Source organism: Apostichopus japonicus, chromosome 12 (assembly GCF_037975245.1).
Source record: "Apostichopus japonicus isolate 1M-3 chromosome 12, ASM3797524v1, whole genome shotgun sequence".
In the NCBI taxonomy this organism is placed as follows: domain Eukaryota; kingdom Metazoa; phylum Echinodermata; class Holothuroidea; order Aspidochirotida; family Stichopodidae; genus Apostichopus; species Apostichopus japonicus.
Window position 1 is genome coordinate 2,104,266 of NC_092572.1, and position 23,969 is coordinate 2,128,234.

General features: G+C 37.9%; 4 protein-coding genes across 5 annotated transcripts in view; 2 read left to right on the top strand and 2 right to left on the bottom strand.

Annotated features, from left to right (window-relative positions):
- LOC139977682 (uncharacterized) overlaps positions 1 to 1,064 on the bottom strand; it is a 48,941-nt gene extending 47,877 nt beyond the window's left edge. For both annotated transcript variants that reach the window (XM_071987177.1, XM_071987178.1), the window contains exons 1-2: positions 885 to 1,064; positions 293 to 321 (exon numbers count right to left, since the gene is read on the bottom strand). The gene's annotated coding sequence lies outside the window, so the exon portion shown is untranslated. The remainder of the gene's footprint in view (positions 1 to 292; positions 322 to 884) is intronic.
- Positions 1 to 23,969, bottom strand: part of LOC139977673 (uncharacterized) — a 127,547-nt gene that overhangs the window by 83,573 nt on the left and 20,005 nt on the right. The gene's annotated exons all lie outside the window — the stretch shown is intronic.
- Positions 1 to 23,969, top strand: part of LOC139977688 (uncharacterized) — a 151,181-nt gene that overhangs the window by 25,462 nt on the left and 101,750 nt on the right. The window lies entirely within an intron of this gene.
- Positions 12,060 to 23,969, top strand: part of LOC139977672 (ubiquitin conjugation factor E4 A-like) — a 167,412-nt gene continuing 155,502 nt past the window's right edge. Inside the window, exons 1-6 of the mRNA XM_071987158.1 lie at positions 12,060 to 12,178; positions 13,032 to 13,196; positions 13,536 to 13,686; positions 14,764 to 14,969; positions 15,301 to 15,483; positions 21,915 to 22,032. Coding sequence (XP_071843259.1) covers positions 12,080 to 12,178; positions 13,032 to 13,196; positions 13,536 to 13,686; positions 14,764 to 14,969; positions 15,301 to 15,483; positions 21,915 to 22,032 — 922 coding nt within the window. The 5' untranslated portion in view covers positions 12,060 to 12,079. The remainder of the gene's footprint in view (positions 12,179 to 13,031; positions 13,197 to 13,535; positions 13,687 to 14,763; positions 14,970 to 15,300; positions 15,484 to 21,914; positions 22,033 to 23,969) is intronic.

Here is a 23,969-nt window from a genome sequence, read left to right on the forward strand (position 1 = left end):
TTTGGTTGCCCAGCAATGTCAACATACTAGTATCACCCACATGCACAATTGAATGGCTTGAAAAGTTACTGCCCATATCTTACAGGTTTTTATACTTAATTAACTCAAAGAAAAAGTGACTATTTATACAATCGTTTTGGCATTTTCGTCATTAAAAAGCATAAAACAGAATCTAATCAAAAAACTGTTTTAACACAATTCATAGTACAACTAATTGAGTAAGCATATACCGTATCATTGTTATTATAACATTGACACAAGCTTAACAGTTGTGATATGTAATAAATCTTACTATTTCATCTTCCTCCTGGGTCTCGGTTTCTGTAAAAGGGGAACATAATATGTTTAGAGACTAGTATCGATTGACATCATATTCAAATAATATTCTTGTTTCAATAGTATATATTTTAATTGATACACTCAAATAGAACAAGTATGCCATTAAACGTTTGAAAGTTTCACATTATGATGGGAACAACAACTTGAATGAAAGAAGGCCTGGATGTATCTTCGTACACTAATCTAAACTTAACCCAATATATGTTCAGTTAGTGGTATATCCAACTACATAGTTCTCTCTTCCGACAAAAAGTGTAAAAAAGGAATTTGGATTTTACTGCTCTGTTTTGTAGTCTCACATTGTTCTCAGAAGTATAATAAACTTTTCACTTGGTCATAGGCTTACTGTTGTTACATCACTTTTTACATTCCTGAACTTGAAATGTTGAAGCAAGTGAAATACAAAAGTATTAACAACCTGTACTCACTTACTTTCCTAAATGTAACCAATTCTCGAGTATCGCCAGTTGTCGTGATTCGTTTTATGGTATATCGTACATGAGTCTACATCCCTGGTTATACGCAGAAAAATTTGTCAAACTCACCCAAGTAACATCTGCGGTATATATGGTAACAAGCACAAGCAATGTAGATTATAACAGCTGTCACAGCTATCACGAGAATCACAACGAGAATGATCACAGGAATTTTCCATCTTGCAGATTCGTCGTTTTCCTGACTGTTACCACTTACAGTGAAGGGTTCTGTACAAAAATAATAAAGTATAAAATCGAATGAACAATAATACGAGCACTTGTTTTATTCATCCAATTTCTTTAGGATATTTTATAATGTGATATTGATTATTAACAGTGATTACATTAAAATAGGTTACGAAATAAAATACTTAATTTTGTTATTCCAGTTTATATATATGGTGTCTCAAATATGTAGTAACCATCTACATGAACGACTGAAGGATAATACTGATTTGATGAAGGTGATTGCCATTAAGCTTTGATTATAAGTCAGGAATCCAGTACGCTAATCCGCCACTATTATTGCAAATCATAACCAAGCTATATATTATCTTTCTCAATTATTAATTATAAGAATGAGCACTCACCTGACGCTGCTGCCAATGAAATAACCAAAAGATATGAGCACACGGTGAGTGTCTTCAGCTTACTGTAATCACTGAATAGCATTTTGTCTATGAAATTAAAAATACATATCAAATAAATGTGTTGGCAAACTGCTTATAATTGCCTGTGTAAGAGAATGTGTAAAAGTAAGTGGGCCGGACGTAGGATCTTCTTCAGAGGCTGAAATAAAAAATAAAAGACCTGGTTGACAAAGGTTGACTGGTAAGACCATGGAGGAACCGTCAAAAGAACTTGTCAAACTGTTGGTTTATTTATGGTCATCGCATTTAGCGTGATGTGCGATAATCATTTTACCTTATGTTGTGACTGATTAATTGTTAATACGGTTTCGACGGTTTTGTTTCTTTTCAATAAGATAAACACCTTAAATCGATTAATCTCACTTAGTATCTCTTTGTTGGATAAATGTTGGTGATAGCTACAGTATATCCCCAGTCACAGCGTAATACCCGTTTTTAACATGACTTGGCGTGACTTTGTCTAACGTACCTTCATTTTTAATGGTGAATTCGGAATTCTTTAAAATAACAGTTTTATACAACATATCGTGCGGTCGAGCTCGGAAATATTACAAAATGAGAATGAATGTGTCTAACGTTACCACATATAGACCACATTAGGTGTTTTACCTTTAACAAATAATTATCCAAATTTAGCCTTGTAATTAACATTGGTACAACGCCGTGAGTATGAATGGCAAAATTTAAACAGGGTTAAAGACCTGCTTTATTGGCTCCAATTATAGCACGCTTTCATAGCTAAGAAAGTTTTGTGATTACGTAATCGACCTGCCACGGTCGTGTTACGAGGGCCCATTGTAGCCTAACGCTAGTCACTGCTAGTGAGGAACCTAATGTTATAATATAGAAAGTATTGAAATTGCCTACGTGATAAATCAGTATTTGAGAAATTAGGTCGGGTTACCGTGTCAGAATGTTTCAAATACACGATTGTTCTGGTATATTCCTTATGATGACACGCTGGTCTCGGGTTAACGTCGGTTTACGTGAAATCGCGTGTAAGCTGTGCAATTTTCGTGGATTCTCTGGAATGTTCGCGAGATATGCGAAGGACTTCCAAGAATAGAGAAACTGGGTCAAGTGTATCGAGAAAGATCTAGATGATTCTTGACAAGGCGAATCGTATAAAAACCCGCCCAGATCGGAGAGTTTCTCAGTTTCTGAACGAATACAAGCGACGACACATATTATACCATTCTACTATATATCGTCAGTGCTCAACTGCCAGTAGCTTCTGAGGGATTGAGATATCGATACTAAGATTGATTCTACACTTCCATTCAGAAGTTTGAAGAGGACTTTGTTGTGAAACTACAGTTTTTCAGTCTTTATTTCGGAGAAGGTGAAGAATTTCTGTCTCCGTTGAGGAAGTTCGTTACGCCAGGAGTTGGTGGCTATAAAGCTGATATCGGACTGACTCTGGTAATATTTAGTCGGCGAGAAGTTCGACTTGTGCTTCACTCTATTGTGGCTGGAAGTCCGTCTTCTATTTTGGAGCATCGCCGGAAAGAAGGTGACTGCTGTTTCTGGGATCGCGAGAAACTTCGTCGAGGACCAGTGAATTTCGCGGTACAACGGACCGAGAATCGTCGTCATCAAGGTCGTGGCTGCTGAGGGATATCGCCGTTGGAAGAGACCAGCGTGTTTTAAAGTGTATCCTATCTTGTTAAGTTTGTGAGTAATTTTCTATATATTTGTAATTACCACTTGTTGTTGTTAGTTCAAACTCCATTGTTCAATATAGTTTACGTTTCATTTGAAATCTCTAGACTCGTCAATTTGTCTGTGTTCCTTACGGAAACGAACCCAGGCTTGTGTTTCGTTAAAATTAATTATCGAGACCTCTCGCATTCCAACGTAACAGTCGTAAAACGACCTCAAGCTCATTAATTAGCCTGCAAAGCTTCTTAACACCATTAGGATCTTTGTGTAAACTCCGTGTAAGCATATGGTCATGTCTACAGTGTAGTTAATCTACAGCGTTTACACAACAACCCTCATATAAGAAAAAATATGTGGCAGGCGTTGCAGACTAATTGGTTAAAAGAGGTCATTTTACGACCAAGCCAGGTCGATTATATAATCTCTAGAAACGTTTCCATGATAGCGTGCTATAGTTTGGATCTATAAAGCAGACCTTTCAGTCACAAATTTGTTAAGGGTTCTACAGTTATGATTTTCTACCTTAGTTTCCTTTCCCCATACTTATGAGTTTTATGAGTAAGTATGTCAACTTAGTATGGACTTTCCAAAGGAACTCAACAATAAACACGTAAAAAGGCAGCTAGTAAAATAAGATACTAAAACCGACTGTTCATTTTCAAGTGCCATGCAGTTTTCGACGTGTCTCCAGTTATATATATGTATGATATAATATAATATATTATACAAGCTTCAAATTTCAAATTTCACCAGAATCTGTAAATACTCGAACCAACATAAGAGTGTTTTTTTTTCATCCACTGACAGGCTCGGCAATCATTAATGATCATTGTTTTAGATAATATGAAAAGAAAAGTATTCGGTGAAACCAATTGAGGTAAAAAATGAATGTTGTGTTGATGAATCTTGTCGTAATTATAAACAATAATACTCAGTTGAAAGCAGGCGAGTTCTACCATTAGTTTTGAAAGTGAACTTCGATGGGTGTAAGGTAGAAAATATACAGATAGATGAACAAAAAACAGTTCTTGCAGTAATTGGAAGAACTTTTCGGTTGTTCATGATGTTATCTTTTGGGCGGACAATCGAACACCAGAGAGTGTAGTCATGTAGGTACGGTACCCACCAAGTGAGGGCGCTTGTGAGCGCCGTGGCAGGCTCAGAATAAGTTGGCTACGCATGTAGCCATTGAAAACTGTATGAAAATGAACAGGAAATGTTGAAAATGTACAGAGACTGTATGAAACTTTAAGTTTCAAAGTTCAGGCATGTAAGTATCGTTTATTACCAGTAATGCCACTATTGTAGTGCGCACGTGCAATACAATAACTACGAACTTTATTGCACATATAGGCCTCCGTAGTAGGATCGATCATGCAGGTTGGATATTATTTATTGAGACCCAGTGAATGTACTTTCGGTTTTCATAGCTACGATAAAGAGACATGCCCAAAACAACTTTCCTATAAGATTGGAAATATAGCAAATATGTCAATTACTTCTATAGGAGGGTCGCATGCAGGCTGAATCGCACTATTCTAATGCAGATCACACGTTTCCTATATTGACTGTATTGACACGAAGGGATGCATACATGTCAGCCTAAAATATTAAGCGCAAAATGGTCAGTTGGTCGTATTGTTAGTCTATAATCGATTCGCGATAAACAGAACTTCATGCAGTAGATTAAATTGTACATGGCATTCTGGTATTCAGTTTGTACACAGATTACATCATAACTGATGGTTAAACATGTTTACTGTATTTTTCAACCTAAGGTTAAGTTCACATGTTGTATTTATAGATAGGAAGTGAAAGTTATGGAATAGGCTATTCCTAAAACTAAAGTAAACTAACAATGCATGTGTTACGGAAGTGCACATGTAACTCAGCGATTTAAAAAAATGCATAAATTGCTTGTTTGCGAAAGATTGCTAACTGTCAACAACTCTTCTCATAATTTCGAAAATGAAACCAAATTATTGGCTTCCAAAGGGTATCGTGTTTCTCGTCTATATGATACTGACTGACGCCATAAATGGACTTTCGTGGTGAATTTTGCTTTCGATTTAAGAACAACAGGAAGTGAAAGAAGGAAGTTTGTTTTATGTTAATACATTGATTAGTTTATGAAGCAATATCACTTTCTCAAATATCCTTCTTAATGCAGTTGCATTGAATATGTACTATGAAACTAAGCAGTAGTATCCGAGACAACTTAAAATATCGAATAAGCTACGCACATGTGCTGATTATCACTCCCCCCCCCCTGCTACCCCACTCATATCTCACACGTTTTGAGGGTTTGCATAGATCCCTGTTTTGTCCTATACTTGCCTGGGAGCGGGAGCCTTTTATGGCAAAGAGTCAGGCTCAGGTCAATAGACAATCATTCTCGGAAGGTTAAATAATTTTTAAGAAAAAGTCGCCCAGGAAAGAACCTAGGCACGAAAACCAAACTACCGAACGACTGATCCGCTCTCAAACCCAGTCCGGCCCTGCATCGGGACTGTTACTGTGTGATCATCGTCAGGTGTGCATCACCATACCGCTCGAAAGGGAACAGATACTACACGTGTTCTTAGCCAAAAGGCAGAGAGCGGAAGTTAAAATATAGGGAGCGCCAAGCTATCAACGTTTCGTTACTGGCGCTGTCGCATATCCACACTGCCCGTGACATTGTCTAAATCTAATGTATGTAAGGATTGGCTAACCTATTATAATTCAACAAACACTCTTTATAGTTGATTATTGGTTTAGCTTCCTATAGTTTGTCTGCTATAAGGGTGCATGACTTTTGCATATTATACAAGGCTCGATCATTGTAAGGTATCTGCTGAAATATATTGTACATCAACATTCTACAGAAATAAAAAGGAGAAAGGTTGATGAAGTTAAGCAGTTAAAGCAGATCAATGAGATTACCAGATAATCGGATGACCAGACAATAGCCCAACCTTCACAATCTATGTTATCCTGCAAATTCATGCACCGTCAACGTTTTGATCTTATGGCATTTTACGTTTGAAAGTAATAAATACGACCTTAACCTGCATATTATGGAACGCCAAAAGGGCAATGTATTTTGTCGTCTCCGTCGAGTTTGTCCACTTCGATGTTGTTGTCTCGATCGATTTTGTTGTCTCGATCGATTTTGTTGTCTCGATCGAGTTTGCTGCCTCGATCGAGTTTGCTGCCTCGATCGAGTTTGCTGCCTCAATCGAGTTTGCTGCCTCGATCGAGTTTGCTGCCTCGATCGAGTTTGTTGTCTCGATCGAGTTCGTTGCCTCGATCGAGTTCGCTGCCTCGATCGAGTTTGCTGCCTCGATCGAGTTTGTTGTCTCGATCGAGGTTTGTTGCCTCGATCGAGTTTGTTGCCTCGATCGAGTTTGTTGCCTCGATCGAGTTTGTTGCCTCGATCGAGTTTGTTGCCTCGATGGAGTTTGTTGCCTCGATCGAGTTTGTTGTCTCGATGGAGTTTCTTGCCTCGATCGAGTTTGTTGTCTCGATCAAGTTTGTCTCGATTGATTTTGCGGCGCTATTCCGAAATGAAAACTCTGTGAACATTGAGGGCACGTGCCTTAAGTTAACTGCAGCGGTGAAATCGAATGAAATACAACTACCACAGAAATAGAACACGTTCCGTGAATACAACACATATGACCGGTAGACTATATTACGTCCAATATCGCACCGTGTATATCGCGCCGTATCGTATTATAGGCTCATGGCCATCATGGAAGCGATCCTCACCAGATGAAAGGGGGTGTAGGCGGTTTTACACTATCTAACGCATCGTAGTCACCGAGAACCTGAAGTATTTTTTTAGGGAGGGCCCGATGAACATGAGCTTATAGCATGCTCCTCATGGTGAAACATAATTGCACCTATTAGGTGAATTGAGCGTACTGTTAATAGTAGGAAAGACTAGCGTAGGTTCTTATGACCAACTAGACCGGTTTGTTCTCTCAAACTTTATAGGAGGAGCCATAAGCGTACGGGACCATTTCAGTTTGGGGGGCAGAAACTGTTGTGCCCCAAAGTTCCCGTGACACTATCTAAGCGGAGCGCCACCATCGGTTGGCGCGTAGCGTACAAGAAATTTTTTGGCCAAAATGCCTCTCAGATTGCCGGATATGGCCCTTCTGATGCCTTGCAAGTTGCATCTAAACATTCTTTATTTTATAATCTCACGTTTTAGAAATTTACACTTCCCCAAAAATTTGGTAAATTAGAAGAAGACAAAATGGTAACATCACTTTGAAGGGGGAAAAATAGGACAGTATATTTTTAAGCTCCTATTTAGTTACCGTATTTTTTATTTTAACACAGTACTCAGCTACCTCCAGAAAAACATACATTGTTCAACGACACGTAGGCGGGATAATGTCACTGTGTCGGGTGAGACTGCAATTTGTCTCACAAAAAAAGTATAAAAAATAACAAAGAGTACGATAAACCTGTACTTCTAGGCTCATACGCCTATGCCCCCCCCCCCCCCCACCATCCATGAAGAAGAATACGTTTCTTATATACACTCATGTCAGGGATGTCCAGGTAAACAGTTGGCTATAGTTAGACAAATTTTTGATAGTGCGAAAAGCGTGGTAGCCCAGATGATCTGCGCTTACGGTGGTGTTACACGGAAATATTCGGGCAATATAATGCTAAATAAAGAAAATCATTAGGCCTATATTCATATTAATGTCACAAAACAAATAACATATAACGCTCTCCACAGAATTGTCGGGCAAAAATTTGCAAAAGATTCGGGCAAGCTACTGCATATTTATATATACATATATTTTTTTTTCTCCTCTTAGGCTGCCCGAATTTTTCAGGACTTTTGCCGGAATTTCTTGTCCTCTGGAAATTGGGGGGGGGGCAGTCTGTCCCTTTGCCCCCGCCTCGTACGCCTATGGGAGGAGTTTCATCAGTAGTAGCCTTTGAATATTTTATATTCGGCATGGGCGTCTCGTTCTCAAAATGCATCTATTTTCTGTGCACGAGTTTTTATGGACTCATAGTGCAGCTATAAGAGCATCTAAAAGAGCTACGTGTGAACCTTGAGAGTCAGCTGATTCTTCGTTGGTACGAAACCTTGAGTTAACTAGTAAATCTTTGAGATTTTGGGCCCTTTCGTAGGCTAGAATCGGTTCTTTTCGAAACAGTTTGGATAATTCCGCGTGTTGCAAAACTAAGTGCCAATGTTTCAAAAGCGCTTTTTTCAAATGCGTGGTTTTGATATGGGGTGTACAGGTAAGCTTGAACACCAGTGGTTTTTCCTTTTGTTTAGGTTTGGTAGTGAGGTAATGCCTACGGTTTTCAAATTTTATGCCTTTCGTGGCTGAGGCAATTTCCTCTTTCTTATAGTTACGGAGTAACAGTTTCTCTGTTAACGCGTTCTTTTTCTGTAAGAAATCAGTCTCATTGTAACAGAGACGTGCGTATCGTAATAACTGATCCCTCTCCGTCATTTTTAATTGTCTAACTTTAGTTTCGGCATAAACCTCGACAAAATACATGTAGCCTATTTATGTTGTTTATACCAGTTGCGCGAGATATGACGACGCCGATTCGCGCTTTTTTGTGTGTAGCAGTAGCATAGTGTTATGTGTGCGTACGTGTGCAATGTACATTCAATTATTGAATAGCAGCACAGTTTAACAAAATAGATCGAGACAACAAACTCGATCGAGGCAACAAACTCGATCGAGGCAACAAACTCGATCGAGGCAACAAACTCAATCGAGGCAGCAAACTCGATCGAGGCAGCAAACTCGATCGAGGCAGCAAACTCGATCGAGTCAACAAACTCGATCGAGGCAACAAACTCGATCGAGTCAACAAACTCGATCGAGTCAACAAACTCGATCGAGACAACAAACTCGATCGAGACAACAAACTCGATCGAGACAACAAAATGATAGGAGACAACAACATCGAAGTGGACAAACTCGACGGAGACGACAAAATACATTGCCCTTTTGGCGTTCCATAGCATATGGAAACAATATTTCCATTGGTATAATAGGTTTTTTTTCTGCTTGGACTTGGTCTAAAAGTAGGCTACATTTTCCATATATATGTCCCTTTACCTCTGACTTTCAAAACTCATTGTGTGTTATCCAACAATAAATGCTTAGTGCATGAAGTCCACCAGGCGGGTGTTACTAAAACGAATGACAATTGCGTTACACATAACGAATGACAATATGTTGTACACACTAAAAAATTGCGTTGACTAAAACGAATGACAGTTATGACAGCCTAGACATTTGCTTCAACCGGATATCACAGTTCAGACTTCGTGGGTATCTAGATCTAGTAAAGTACGGACAAGATAAAAACGCACCTTATAGTAAGCGAAATTGTAAGTCTGATTTTAAAAAGTAAATTTAACGTCATTTTTCCGATATTAATTGTTGGAAACTAACAATACTATAATATTGAAACGGCTTCAGTTATCTTTCTATATAAATCTACAGAGGTAAAAAGCATAGCACTCAAGCGCATTCGCACACACAAAAATTCCTTGTGGTTTATGTCCGTAAATTACACCAAAACCCTGCAATCACGTAACATGCGATTTCCTTCAAATCATTTTAGCACAGAAAACCAATAACTGTATTTACTCCACTCCGTTAATCATTCTATCTCTTCTCAACACTGTCATTTGTTGTCATTCGCTGTCATTCGATGTCATTCGCAAATGATAATTAACCCTGTACAAAGTCAATTGTCATTCGGTCATTCGCTGTCATTCGAATAAGTTTGTCCCTATCAGGCTATTGATTGACGTGGAATTCCCAACAGACTTACCACAATCAATTTGTCTAAGTTCTACCTCTGACTTCTATGGATCATGTAATCTTTGATGTTTTGCGTTACTTAATATCAAAGTTAATTTAAGCAATGACAAACTGATATCATATATGATGGTTTGATCCTTTAGCCATTTCCGTGTTAAAATACAATAGCGTAAACCAGGTCATTTGGCTTAAACAATCTTAGATCATTTTCCGTCTGAGTGTTTTACCTTTGACCTTTTGATGTCATCACTCACAAAGGCACACAAATGCCCATGTACAGATAACCCCTGGCACGTTGGAAGAAGAGAGTTTAAAACACAACTGTTGACATGCAAGTAAATAACTGAAAACTTACTAAGACAAAAAAAAATAGAATGGAAAAGAGCAAACAAGTCCATGGCTATAAAACCGTATTCTAATTAGAACCTATACATGGGTTAAAAGTGAACAGTGATCTGTGGTTTGTGAGATAGCCTTAAATTTCTTTAGTTTTTTACATTTTGGACAAATTTTGGACCTCCATATACCGTACGTATACCTTGTGTGACGTTTAAATTAGTTAACACGAAAAAAAAGGATCTACTTTTTACATTTGTCATTGGTATGGGTTGTATGTTGTGTTTAAGAATCTGAGATTAACTGCCTGAACCCCTTAGCTTTACGGTCTCCTAGGAGTTAGTGACACAATTTGGGAGCATCCCCCCCCCCAAAAAAAAAAAAAAAAAACTGGTCGGACACAAGATATCCTCTAGTTTCGAGGAGTAATTGGTCACCATCAGATTCAACCAATGCACCAACATTTCAGTTCAGTACCACAAAAAGTTTGAGGTACCTCAACAGGCAAGGGCGTAGGAACCGGGGGGGGGGGGGGCTGGGGGCTTCCCCCGTGAAAAATATGGAGGGGCGGAAGTATCATTCCGCCCCCCCCCACCGCTTCGCAAGTCAGAAAACCCCTTTTTCATTTCCAAATGAGTAAAATATCTTTTGGAGCACCAAATTGCATCATAGGTCAGGTGAAAATGCAAAATTATATACAAAATGGAGTGGGTGGGTTGAAGTGTGCTATATTGCACCAAATTGCATCTGAGGTCACCTGGAAATGCAAAAAAAATCCTTAGACCCCTTCCCCGGGCCGGCCATCAGGCCATCGGTCTTCAGCCCCCCCCCCCCGCTCAAAAGTACCAACCTACGCCACTGTCAACAGGCTTAACACGTGTTCCTTTTTAATCGGTCAAAAATATTTTTCCCCTGGAACATCCTTTTAAGTCTCATGGTTGCACGAATTATCAATAGAGTAATACATTTCATTCCTAATACATCACCCGAAGGGATGAGATCTCTAAACGTTATGCACTTAGCAGATAAGGAATAGGGTTAGTGAGTTACCGCGGATGAGTTCCACGAGTCTATCCTAAATGGCGTTCAACATGGGGCATGAAGGCTCACTCACCGCACTTCGAACTGCTTTTCACGTACCGTAGGACTGACAGTGATACGTAATGCTCTATGTAAAATGCATCCGTAGTCCGTACAGTGTAGTCAACTTAGGGCAACTGGGTGTACAGTACTGCACTGTGTGAACTATGTTAGTTCAGTATGTATAACGAAACTTAACCAGTAGACTTAGACATTCGTCAATTCCAGTGAAGACTGAAGACCTGCGATCCTTCCTCACCGATCTTGCAAAAACGATAGACATATGAGTTGTTACGTTTTGATGTGTAAGTGTTTCTGTGTGAACTACCGTTGTCCTACGAAATTAGTATAGCCAAAATGTCTCTAGCCAAAATATCTTTAGTCAAAAGATCTATAAAATATAGTCTACTTTAAATCTCTAGCAGACTTTATAAATCAATAAGTTACATTTTCAATTTTTTTGATAGTGTTACTTTTAAAAGGGGATATGAAGCATGTTACTTAAGCATATATGTTAGCATGTTTTAGTGTAATTCTGGTCTACTGTATCTGGCCCTTGACTTTTAACACAAAATTTACCTACATTGTTGTAATATGTTTTCAAATGCATGTCTACATGTATGTTCTGACTAGAAACAGTAATTGATATCATTTTCTTTCATACCTTTTCACTTTGGCTGTACTACAAATCATTGTTTTGTTTAGATGGAATTTTGACCGGGGTATGCCAACATGCTGTGTGTACCTGGTTGATATGGCTGCTATGTTAAAGGAGAAACATGGAGACAGCTGGTGCTGGTTTGACTGGGAACTTGTCGAGTCGGTGAGAAAACAGAATGTGTAATATATCCTTTGGACTAATTATTAGTCCAAAGGATATTAGGGATATATGGGGTAAAAATACAATGAGTAAATTATATTTGTCACTAGTATAGTTTACTAATTGTATTTTACCCCCTGTCATAAAATAATATGTCTGGTACCTGAATTGAATGCCAAATACAAAATTACTACTCCCAAACAACTCCCTAACAACTTCCTAACAACTCCCTGACCACTCCACAACAACTTCCTGACAACTCCCTAACCACTCCCTAACAACTTCCCAGTAACTGCCTAACAAAGATGTTGTACATGATACTTGCCACAGCACAAACATTGCATTTAAAACTACTACGTAGAACTTTCTCTTTGTAAGCAGGTACCCTGGACAAAGTTGTACAAACACACTTTTCTAAATTTAACCATTGGTATTGATATATGCAACACCAAAGTTGACATAGAAAATGTGTAGGAAAGTAATTTGGATGTTTACACAGCACATGGTTACTTCATATGTTTAATCAGAGTGTGAATAACTTTAATAGTTAGAATAATGCAAGGGTTGGACATATTGTACCTGTATGGTATACTTTAGGTCAGGCTTATATTGTTTCTAGCTTTATTCATGAATATTCATATGCTCTTATGTCAGAGGCTTGATACAATACGTTAAATAGCGAGAATAGTTTGGGACATACTGTACCTGTGTGGTAGACTATAGTTCAGGTTTATATTGTTTCTAGCTATTTTCATGAATATTTATATGCTCCTATGTCAGAGGTCTGATATATTACTTTCATGGATACTGTTGTAATCATTATTTCATTTAATCTTCTTTCTTTGCATCGAGACAGGCCTTATTTGAGCGTTTACTTCTGGAGGATCCATCATTCCATGTGATATCTATGAACAACTCATATACACCACCAGGAGGGCAAAGTCCAGCTGGCCAGAAACAGATCTTAAAATATCTGCTGGAAAGCTATAACAGATGTAGGCAATTAATAGGTCAATCACAGGTAAGCAGGAATATCCTGGGTATACCAGACAGAGGGCTACTATATCTTTTGTAATGGTACAATGTGTGATGGTACAATGTGTGATGGTACAATGTGTGATGGTACAATGTGTAATGTTACAATGTGTGATGGTACAATGTGGAATGGTACAATGTGCAATGGTACGATGTGTGATGGTTCGATGTGTGATGGTATGATGTGTGATGGTACGATGTGTGATGGTGCAATGTGTAATGTTACAAAGTGCCTTTAATCAGTAGAACTTGCAAATCACATTAAGTGTTATTTTATATATCATTACATTGAATTAGTCTCTCACCCATTCTTTCTTTTCTCCAGGAGGAGGAGGAGGAGGAGGTAACTTACTTGAAGAAGGGTGAATGCATCATCATCTCAAACACAGTGACCTGTCTCATAACTCCAGAGGTTTATCAACAACAGATTCATCAACAAGCACTCGGTATACTCATCAAGAGCTCCACAGCAATGGGTGATTATCATGCAATTATAAACACTTACAAAGATTGTATAAGTTTAGTAATGTTATTGGTGATTATCATGCAATCATAAACACATAAATAGATTGTATAAGTTTAGTTATGTTATTGGTGATTATCTCGCAATTATAAACACATACAAAGATTGTATAAGTTTAGTAATGTTATTGGTGATTATCATGCAATTATAAACACATCAATACATTGTAAAAGTTTAATTAGGTTATTGTTGATTATGATGCAATTATAAACACATCAATACATTGTAAAAGTTTAATTATGTTATTGCATGTGGATAACTTATAAAAAGGTTCGGTTATTAATGAATAAACCAATCGTGCTGTACAGAATATAAAAAAAACTGAAGGCTTGTTGGAAAATGAAACTCGTGTGACAAGATTTGAAGGAATTGATTAGGGGATATCAAAACTATTTGATGGAAGTTATTTTCAAAGAGCTTGTGAGTTGATAGAGATTAGCAAACATATCTAGAGTAATAATAAGAAACTTAAGAAAACTTAAGAAACTCATTTGAGTAACTTTTGAGAGTCCTTTTTGATACTATTTGAAACTAAAAGTGAAGTGAACAGTTACAATTTGATTTTTTGGTGTAATATGATTTTAATACCATTATAAAATCTATTTTGCATCGATGTTATTGGTTGACTGGATGGTTGATGCATTGACTGCTTTCCCCTCCTGCAGTAATTTTCATGATTGTGTAGAACTATTAGCTGGGAAAGTAAACTTTTTTAACCTCTCTTTAACTCTCAAGGCATCATACATTATTGCCCAAATATGCTTTAATAATCCCATATTTACACAAAATATGTTTCCGTCACTGCGCTAGAAGAATTTTAGGATACATTGCTACACTTGATACACATAAATATCACCAAAAATTAATAAATTTGTCATTTGTTAATTCTTGCTGGAAATTTTGGAGTGTTATTATCACAGAAACTGTCGCCAGGCATTCTTCATTGAACTAACAATCTATTTAATTTCCCGTCATCTGTTGATGGAAAGTGTTCATTTTCAAAACCGACATAATTTTTTGTCTATTTCAGAGTTTAACCAAGTTGCAGAATTTTTCCAGAAAGTCGCTGAGACATTAAACCTGGATGAGGACTTATCAGTATCGGATGCTTTCATGCCGATCTTAGACTTGCTGAAGTTTAAGATGAATCCAGCCAAAGCATCCTTGAGTGATCCAATGAATTACGCTTACTGCGATGTACTGCAGATGTACGCAAGCAATCCAGCTCTTGCTGAGGTATGTTTAGTCTCTTTTGTTTGTGATTGATTTTAATCACAACTAAAAACGCCTTGAGCACTTGGTTAGCAAGTTTTTCATCAACAGTCAAGATGTAAGTACTGCTCAATGATTTTTCCATTAGTGGCATCTTCCCCGTTTTTTTGGCAAGTTCCTTTTTTCAAAGAAAAAGAAATAAAAGGAAGATGATATCTAAGTATGATTTAGAAAAACCTAGTGCAAAAACTGTGATCGATATTAAATGTCACTGTACAATGAAGTGAGTTGACTTGTTTTTGTTAAGTTCCAATTCTAAGCATGATCCTATTCTAAGATTTTATTTCCGTTGCAGGTTCTTTTACGATTTGAGCAGCCGCATAATCCTCATTCGGCCAAGAGCTACGAGCTGTCACTCTTTGGATATGTTTTATCCCTCTCCTGCATTCCTTCTCTTGAAAAGACAGAGAACTTCTTCGAGAAACCGTCGACCAAAGGTCCATCAGAACGACAGACGACCATGGAGTACCTTTGGAAGGTAAAGTAAGGCTACTTTATTGCATGAACACTAGCCCTATATTTCACCCTTTATCTAATCTTTGGAATGACAATGTTGTAGGTTAGAAACATTTGTGTTACAATAGTTAGTAACAGCAATATGTAAATTTGACTGGATATTTGACCAGTATATAATGAGATGTCCTCACTAACACCAATGTTACAGATATATGATAACGTGTCCACACTAACACCGAGGTTAAAGATATAATGAGATGTCCACACTAACACCAAGGCTATAGATATATGATGAGATATCCACACTAACACAAAGGTTACATATATATATATAATGAGATGTCCACAATGTTACGAGGGCCCATTGTAGCCTAACGCTAGTTACTGCTAGTGAGGAACCTAATGTTATTATATAAAAAGTCTTTGAAATGGCCTACGTGACAATCATTATTTGAGAAATTAGGTCGGGTTACCGTGTCAGAATGTTATAATACACGATTGTTCTGGTATATTCCTTATGATGACACGCTGGTCTCGGGTTAACGTCGGTTTACGTGAAATCGCGTGTAAGCTGTGCACGCATGCATCTTCGTGGATTCTCTGGAATGTTCGCGAGATATGCAAAGGACTTCCGCGAATAGAGAAACCGGGTCGCGTTGTTACTCAGGTGTATCGAGAAAGATCTAGATGATTCTTGACATGGCGAATCGTATATAAACCCGCCCAGATCAGAGAGTTTCTCAGTTTCTGAACGAATACAAGCGACGACAAATATTATACCATTCTACTATATATAGTCAGTGCTCAACTGCCAGTAGTTTCTTAGGAATTGAGATATCGATACCAAGATTGATTCTACATTTCCACTGAGAAGTTTGAACAGGACTTTGCTGTGAAACTACAGTTTTCCAGTCATTATTTCGGAGAAGGTGAAGAATTTCTGTCTCCGTTGAGGAAGTTCTTTACGCCAGGAGTTGGTGGCTATAAAGCTGATTTTGGACTGACTCTGGTAATATTTAGTCGGCGAGAAGTTCGACTTGTTCTTCACCCGAGTGTGGCTGGAAGTCCGTCTTCTATTTTGGAGCATCGCCGGAAAGAAGGTGACTGCTGTTTCTGGGATCGCGAGAAACTTCGTCGAGGACCAGTGAATTTCGCGGTACAACGGACCGAGAATCGTCGTCATCAAGGTCGTGGCCGCTGAGGGATATCGCCGTTGGAAGAGACCAGCGTGTTTTAAAGTGTATCCTATCTTGTTAAGTTTGTGAGTAATTTTCTATATATTTGTAATTACCACTTGTTGTTGTTGGTTCGAAATCCATTGTTCAATATAGTTTACGTTCTCATTCAAATTCTCTAGACTCGTCAATTTGTCTGTGTTCCTTACGGAAACGAACCCAGGCTTGTGTCTCGTTAAAAATTAGTTATCGAGACCTCTCGCATTCCAACGTAACAAAATTGGGGGCCTATCCGGGAAAGGTTTACAACATTTGTGACCTATCCGTTTGAAAGGTTTACAACATTTATGACCTATCCGTTTGAAGAGAATTCATTTGTAAGAATTATTGTTTTGCAAATTGTCTAGAGAGAAAACGAGTGAGAACATGGAGTTCGAACCGGAGGAATTTCTCAAAGATTTGACTTGGGAGAAATTTGATGGCCTAAAGAAGCCAGATTTGATGGCATTAGCCAAATATTATAGCTTAGGCGTAAAGCAAGCAACGAGGAAACAAGTTGTAAAGAATGGGTTGATCGATGTGTTAGTTGACGAGGAAATTCTCGATGAGTCATGTTTGGGGGAAAAGGTTGAAATTCTGACAGAAATAGGCGGCGACGCCGTTCAGCTGAAACAGTTAGAAATCGAAATGGAAAAAATCAGATTAGAACAGCAAAAGCAAGAACTGGAACTAAAACGGCTCGAATCTGAAACGCACCTGAAAGAATTAGAAATTCAGGCAAAGTATAAATCAGAATCTGACTCATCATCCTCCTCGTCGGCTCATCGATCACAACCATATTTTGATGCCTCGATATACATAAAATTGGTGCCGAAATTTACCGAAATAGAGGTAGATAAATATTTTCGACACTTTGAGAAAGTGGCTGCGATATGAAGTGGCCGAAAGAGGTGTGGACGCTGCTTTTACAGAGTAGTTTTGTTGGGAAAGCACGGGAAGTGTATTCGGCTCTCCCTATGGAAAAGAGTGAAAACTACGATGATGTGAAGCAGGCGATCCTCAAAGCCTATGAGCTGGTGCCAGAGGCATACCGACAGAAATTTAGGGGGGCTAGAAAAAATGATAATCAGACACATGTAGAATTTGCCAGAATAAAGGAGCAAATGTTTGATAGGTGGCTCCACTCTAAGGATGTAGGGGAGAATTTTGTCAAATTACGACGATTGTTCCTGATTGAGGAATTTAAAAGGTGTATCCACCCCGACATCAAAACTCATATTGATGAGAGAATGATTGACACCTTGCATGCTACGGCAACGAAAGCAGATGACTATGCCCTGACCCACAAACTGAGCCCAAATAAGTTTTACCAGGCTAGGAGCCAGAAACCCAAAATAAACACAGAGGTAAAAGGGACACCCGATTCAAAGGGAAACAGCGGCAAAGGGAATTCTGGGGGCACGAAACCACCAAGTGGGAGTGGATTCAAAAAGCAAGTTACTTGCTATAATTGTAACAAACCTGGTCATCTCATGTCACAATGTTATCTGCTGCAAAATCAAAATTCTCAAAGAAAACAGGAGGGATTCTCAAAATCACCTCCTAATACAGTTGGATATGTTGCCTCACAGAGGAATTCGAATCGAATTGACAAAGATATCCAAAAGAAGGAATTTGCTAAAAATCAAGTGAATAAGGTATTCCAACCATTCATTAGAGAGGGTAGCATATCAATTAGTGATGATTGTTCACCCCAACAAATTAAGATTTTTAGGGATACAGGTTGTTCACAGTCGCTCATTTTAGAAAAAAAAACGTTGCCCTTTGGTGAACAGAGTTCGACTGGAATGTGTGCATTAATCCATGGGATAAAGATGGAGATTATCAGTGTTCCCTTACACAGAGTAAACCTAGAGTGTGGTTTGGTGTCCGGCCAAGTGCTGGTTGGTGTTATGTCGGAATTGCCGATGAAAGGTGTTTCCATGATGCTTGGAAATGAACTGGCAGGGGATAAGGTTCTCCCTAACCCCATTGTTACAAATACGCCCTCTAATGTTAGTAGCCACGAGGAAGATGTTATATATCCTGCGTGTGTAATGACTAGGGCAATGAGTAAAAAGGCAGTCTCAGAAGTGGAGGAGTCTGAGAGCCGTCAGGGTGATGTCTTCAATTTGGAAGACACATTTTCTAAGGTGTTGAATGACACAGAAAGTAGTTCGGGAGATAATCAAAAGGTAGAAAAAGAAGATCCTTTGAGTCGCAACAAATTGATTTTAGAACAAAGTCGAGACCCTGAACTAATAGATTTAGTTAAAGGGGCAGTGACCCCACAAGAAGCGGAGGATAACCCTGTCTGCTTCTACAAACAAAATGGCGTGGTGATGAGAAAATGGGGACCTCTAGATGCGCCTGCAGATGAGGAATGGCAAGTGGTGCACCAAATTGTCGTACCCAAGGTGTACCACAGTGACGTCATGAGCATGGCCCATGATAGTCCAATGGCAGGACATTTAAGCGTCAGGAAAACCTGTGAGAGGATTCTAAAACATTTTTGTTGGCCCAAAATCAGGAGTGATGTGGCTGATTACTTAAGGTCGTGCCATACAAGTCAGGTGGTTGGGAAGCCCAACCAAAAAATACCGCCTGCACCTTTGAAACCAATCCCTGCTTTTGATGAGCCTTTTAGTAAAGTCATTATTGATTGCTTAGATCCTATCCCTAAAACGAAATCAGGCAGACAAAATTTGGAGCAAGGTCAAGCCAAAATGAAACAATGGTACGACAAAGATGCAAAGAACAAAGTGTTCAAACCAGGAATTATTTAATTATTAAAAAAGGAATGTCATGCACTCTTGTTATCACTTCAACATTTCGATGTATATTTGCATACTACTGTCTACCCTGTGCTTGTGTTCACTGATCATAATCCTCTCACTTTCATACATAGAGTGAAGAATAAGAATCAGAGATTAATGAGATGGAGTTTAACTTTACAAGGGTACAATCTTCATGTGAGGCACATAAAAGGAAAAGACAATGTGATGGCAGATGCATTGTCCAGATTCACATAAATTTATTGTATATATGACAAGACAAAGATAATGTCACTATGCATGTGTATAAAGAACACTCAGAATTATTTATTATGCATAACTTAAAAGTTGTTTGATGAATGTTTAACGAAAATTTGTTCAAGTGTAACAAAGTTCATATTTTATGATAGAATATTGATTTGTTGATAAGATATAGTGGAATGTAAGAAATTAGAAAGTTTTCATTACATTCAAACTTTCCTTGAAGGGGGAGGGTGTTACGAGGGCCCATTGTAGCCTAACGCTAGTTACTGCTAGTGAGGAACCTAATGTTATTATATAAAAAGTCTTTGAAATGGCCTACGTGACAATCATTATTTGAGAAATTAGGTCGGGTTACCGTGTCAGAATGTTATAATACACGATTGTTCTGGTATATTCCTTATGATGACACGCTGGTCTCGGGTTAACGTCGGTTTACGTGAAATCGCGTGTAAGCTGTGCACGCATGCATCTTCGTGGATTCTCTGGAATGTTTGCGAGATATGCAAAGGACTTCCGCGAATAGAGAAACCGGGTCGCGTTGTTACTCAGGTGTATCGAGAAAGATCTAGATGATTCTTGACATGGCGAATCGTATATAAACCCGCCCAGATCAGAGAGTTTCTCAGTTTCTGAACGAATACAAGCGACGACAAATATTATACCATTCTTATATATAGTCAGTGCTCAACTGCCAGTAGTTTCTTAGGAATTGAGATATCGATACCAAGATTGATTCTACACTTCCACTGAGAAGTTTGAACAGGACTTTGCTGTGAAACTACAGTTTTCCAGTATTTTTTTCGGAGAAGGTGAAGAATTTCTGTCTCCGTTGAGGAAGTTCTTCACGCCAGGAGTTGGTGGCTATAAAGCTGATTTTGGACTGACTCTGGTAATATTTAGTCGGCGAGAAGTTCGACTTGTGCTTCACCGGAGTGTGGCTGGAAGTCCGTCTTCTATTTTGGAGCATCGCCGGAAAGAAGGTGACTGCTGTTTCTGGGATCGCGAGAAACTTCGTCGAGGACCAGTGAATTTCGCGGTACAACGGACCGAGAATCGTCGTCATCAAGGTCGTGGCCGCTGAGGGATATCGCCGTTGGAAGAGACCAGCGTGTTTTAAAGTGTATCCTATCTTGTTAAGTTTGTGAGTAATTTTCTATATATTTGTAATTACCACTTGTTGTTGTTGGTTCGAAATCCATTGTTCAATATAGTTTACGTTCTCATTCAAATTCTCTAGACTCGTCAACTTGTCTGTGTTCCTTACGGAAACGAACCCAGGCTTGTGTCTCGTTAAAAATTAGTTATCGAGACCTCTCGCATTCCAACGTAACAACACTAACACCAAGGCTACAGATATATGATTAGATATTCACACTAACACCAAGATTACAGATATATGATGAGATGTCCACACTTGAATCAAGGTTACAGATATATAATGAGATGTCTACACTAACACCAATGTTACAGATATATGATGAGATGTCCACACTAACACCAACGTTACAGATGTATGATGAGATGTCCACACTAACACCAAGGTTACAGATGTATGATGAGATGTCCACACTAACACCAAGGCTACAGATATATGATGAGAAATCCACACTAACACCAAGATTATATATATATATATATAATGAGATGTCCACACTAGCACAAAGGTTACAGATATATAATGAGATGTCCACACTAACACCAATATTACAGATATATGATGAGATGTCCACACAAACACCAAGGTTACAGATATATGATGAGATGTCCACACTAACACCAAGGTTACAGATATATGATGAGATGTCCACACTAACACCAAGGTTACAGATATATAATGAGATGTCCACACTATCACCAAGGTTACAGATATATGATGAGATGTCCACACTAGAATCAAGGTTACAGATATATAATGAGATGTCCACACTAAGACCAAGGTTAAAGATATAATGAGATGTCCACACTAACACCAAGGCTACAGATATTGCTGTAGATCATGGACCCTTGGGACAACTATTTTACAGATACCCCCTTTTTACACTCTTCCTTTCTCCTTGATAATATGAAAATGTGAATATGTTTTTCTAGTCCCATTCAGTTTCCCTGGGCCCCCTTTATTTTATTAACCTTCCTGTAGCATTCCTTTTTGTCTTGTCAGGTCTACAAGTGATAACAATGTGTTGTCTTTTTTTTTCTAATAGCTTCTCTCTGAGTGGAACAAGAGGATGCACCAGATATCTAAATCAATCTTCAAATCCTCGACAGAGAACCGCAACAGGATTCTATATTGGATTGGCAGTTGTTTGAATGCTAACAAATGTAAGACTTTGAATTTAGGAGACAAACAACTCATATATCTTGTTGACAAGTCCATTTGTTATTCTACATTTCAAAGTTAACCAGGAAGTCTAGCCTGACATATTTCTTTTTGAATCTCTTTACCCAAGAATCGCAAAAAGGGAAAGTACATTGACTGAAAAAGAAAAGAAGAAGAAAAATCACATGAACTTGAAAGCAAAACTTCAGGAAAACTCCAAAATTGATATGTCATTAAGATTGTATTTCTCAAGCTTTAATAATAAGTACTTTCTCTGAAAGTGAAAGTCGAATGAAAGTTGATGAGCTAATAATGCAAATTACTTTCTCTTTGGTTTGCTGGAAAGTGCAGAATAGTTTTCAGTTGGCTGTTATCCATCTTGTGTATGACCTTACATTAATTAGGACATCAAATTTAATGCTCAATTGTAGGACGTTCTTCTGACTTTTCATGAGACCTAGCAGCTTCAACAGCTTTCGTGTCGTTCAAGTCATGAAAGGTCTAAGTTATTTGTGATAGAGTTAAAAAAGAAAGAGATCCTGGGATGAAAAAAATTCCTGCCCTTAGAGTTTCAAGAATCGTGCTAAGAGAGGAACACAGCAATTTACAGCAACAACTGAATCTAAGAAAACCATAGTATATGTAGAGAAATTGTATATAGAGTATAAATATATAGAGCATCTTTATGAGAAATTATATACATGTATAGAGTATATATAGAGAGAAATTATATAGAGTATACATGTAAAGAGTATATATATATGTATATATAATATGTGGTGAGAGAAATTATAAATAGAGAATATATGTACAGAGTTTATATATGCAGCATATATAGAGAACTTATATATTTAGTAAATATAGAAAAATATATATCATATATGTGTTCAAAGTGTATATATAGTATATATATATAGCTATTATATATAGACTATATATGTGTAGACAAAGATATTTATATAGAGTATATATAGAGAAAGTATATATATTAGCATACATGTATGTACAGAGTATATATATATATAGTATATTTAGAGAAATTATTTAAAGAGTATATATGTATGGAATATATAGTGTTTTCAGAGAAATTATCTATAGACTATAAAGAGAGAGTATATGTAGAGACATTTCACAAGGAAGTCCAAAGCATTGTAACTTTCTAATGTTTGAATTATGTTTAAAGAAGTCATGTACAGCTATGCAAGAAATGCCATAAAGCTATGGGCTCTTCAAGTTTCAATCATTACTGCACATTTAGAAGAAATGTCAATATAGATGAGTAACTTTTGTGTACTTAATTGGGAATTTCTGATCAAAATCAAATTTTTCACTAAAGGATTAGTTTGGAATATTAGTTAGGATTTTTTGTATAATTCTTCCTAGGATTAGATCAATTTAAGGAATTAGCAAAAACAACTGTCAAAGCTGAAGTTGGAAAACAGTTCCCTGTGTCAAAAACCTTCCCAAATTCATGGTGTCTTTCACCCAAGACTTTGTTTTACTCTCACTTAAAGCTCATGCTGTCATTTACTGAGATTATTATTTATTTTTTTTGTACTCTTCCTAACAGCTCGTGTTAAACTTTGGTCCAGGCAGTCCTTCGACTTCCGTGTGAAATATTGTAGCAATGAATTCTTCAATCTCCAGTTACACCAAGGATACGGTTATACATCAATCCCCAGTTACATCAAGGATCCGATTATACATCAATCCCCAGTTACACCAAGGATCCGATTATACATCAATCCTCAGTTACACCAAGGATCCGATTATACATCGATCCTCAGTTACACCAAGGATCCGATTATACATCAATCCCCAGTTACACCAAGGATCCGATTATACATCAATCCCCAGTTACACCAAGGATCGGATTATACATCAATCCCCAGTTACACCAAGGATCCGATTATACATCAATACACAGTTACACCAAGGA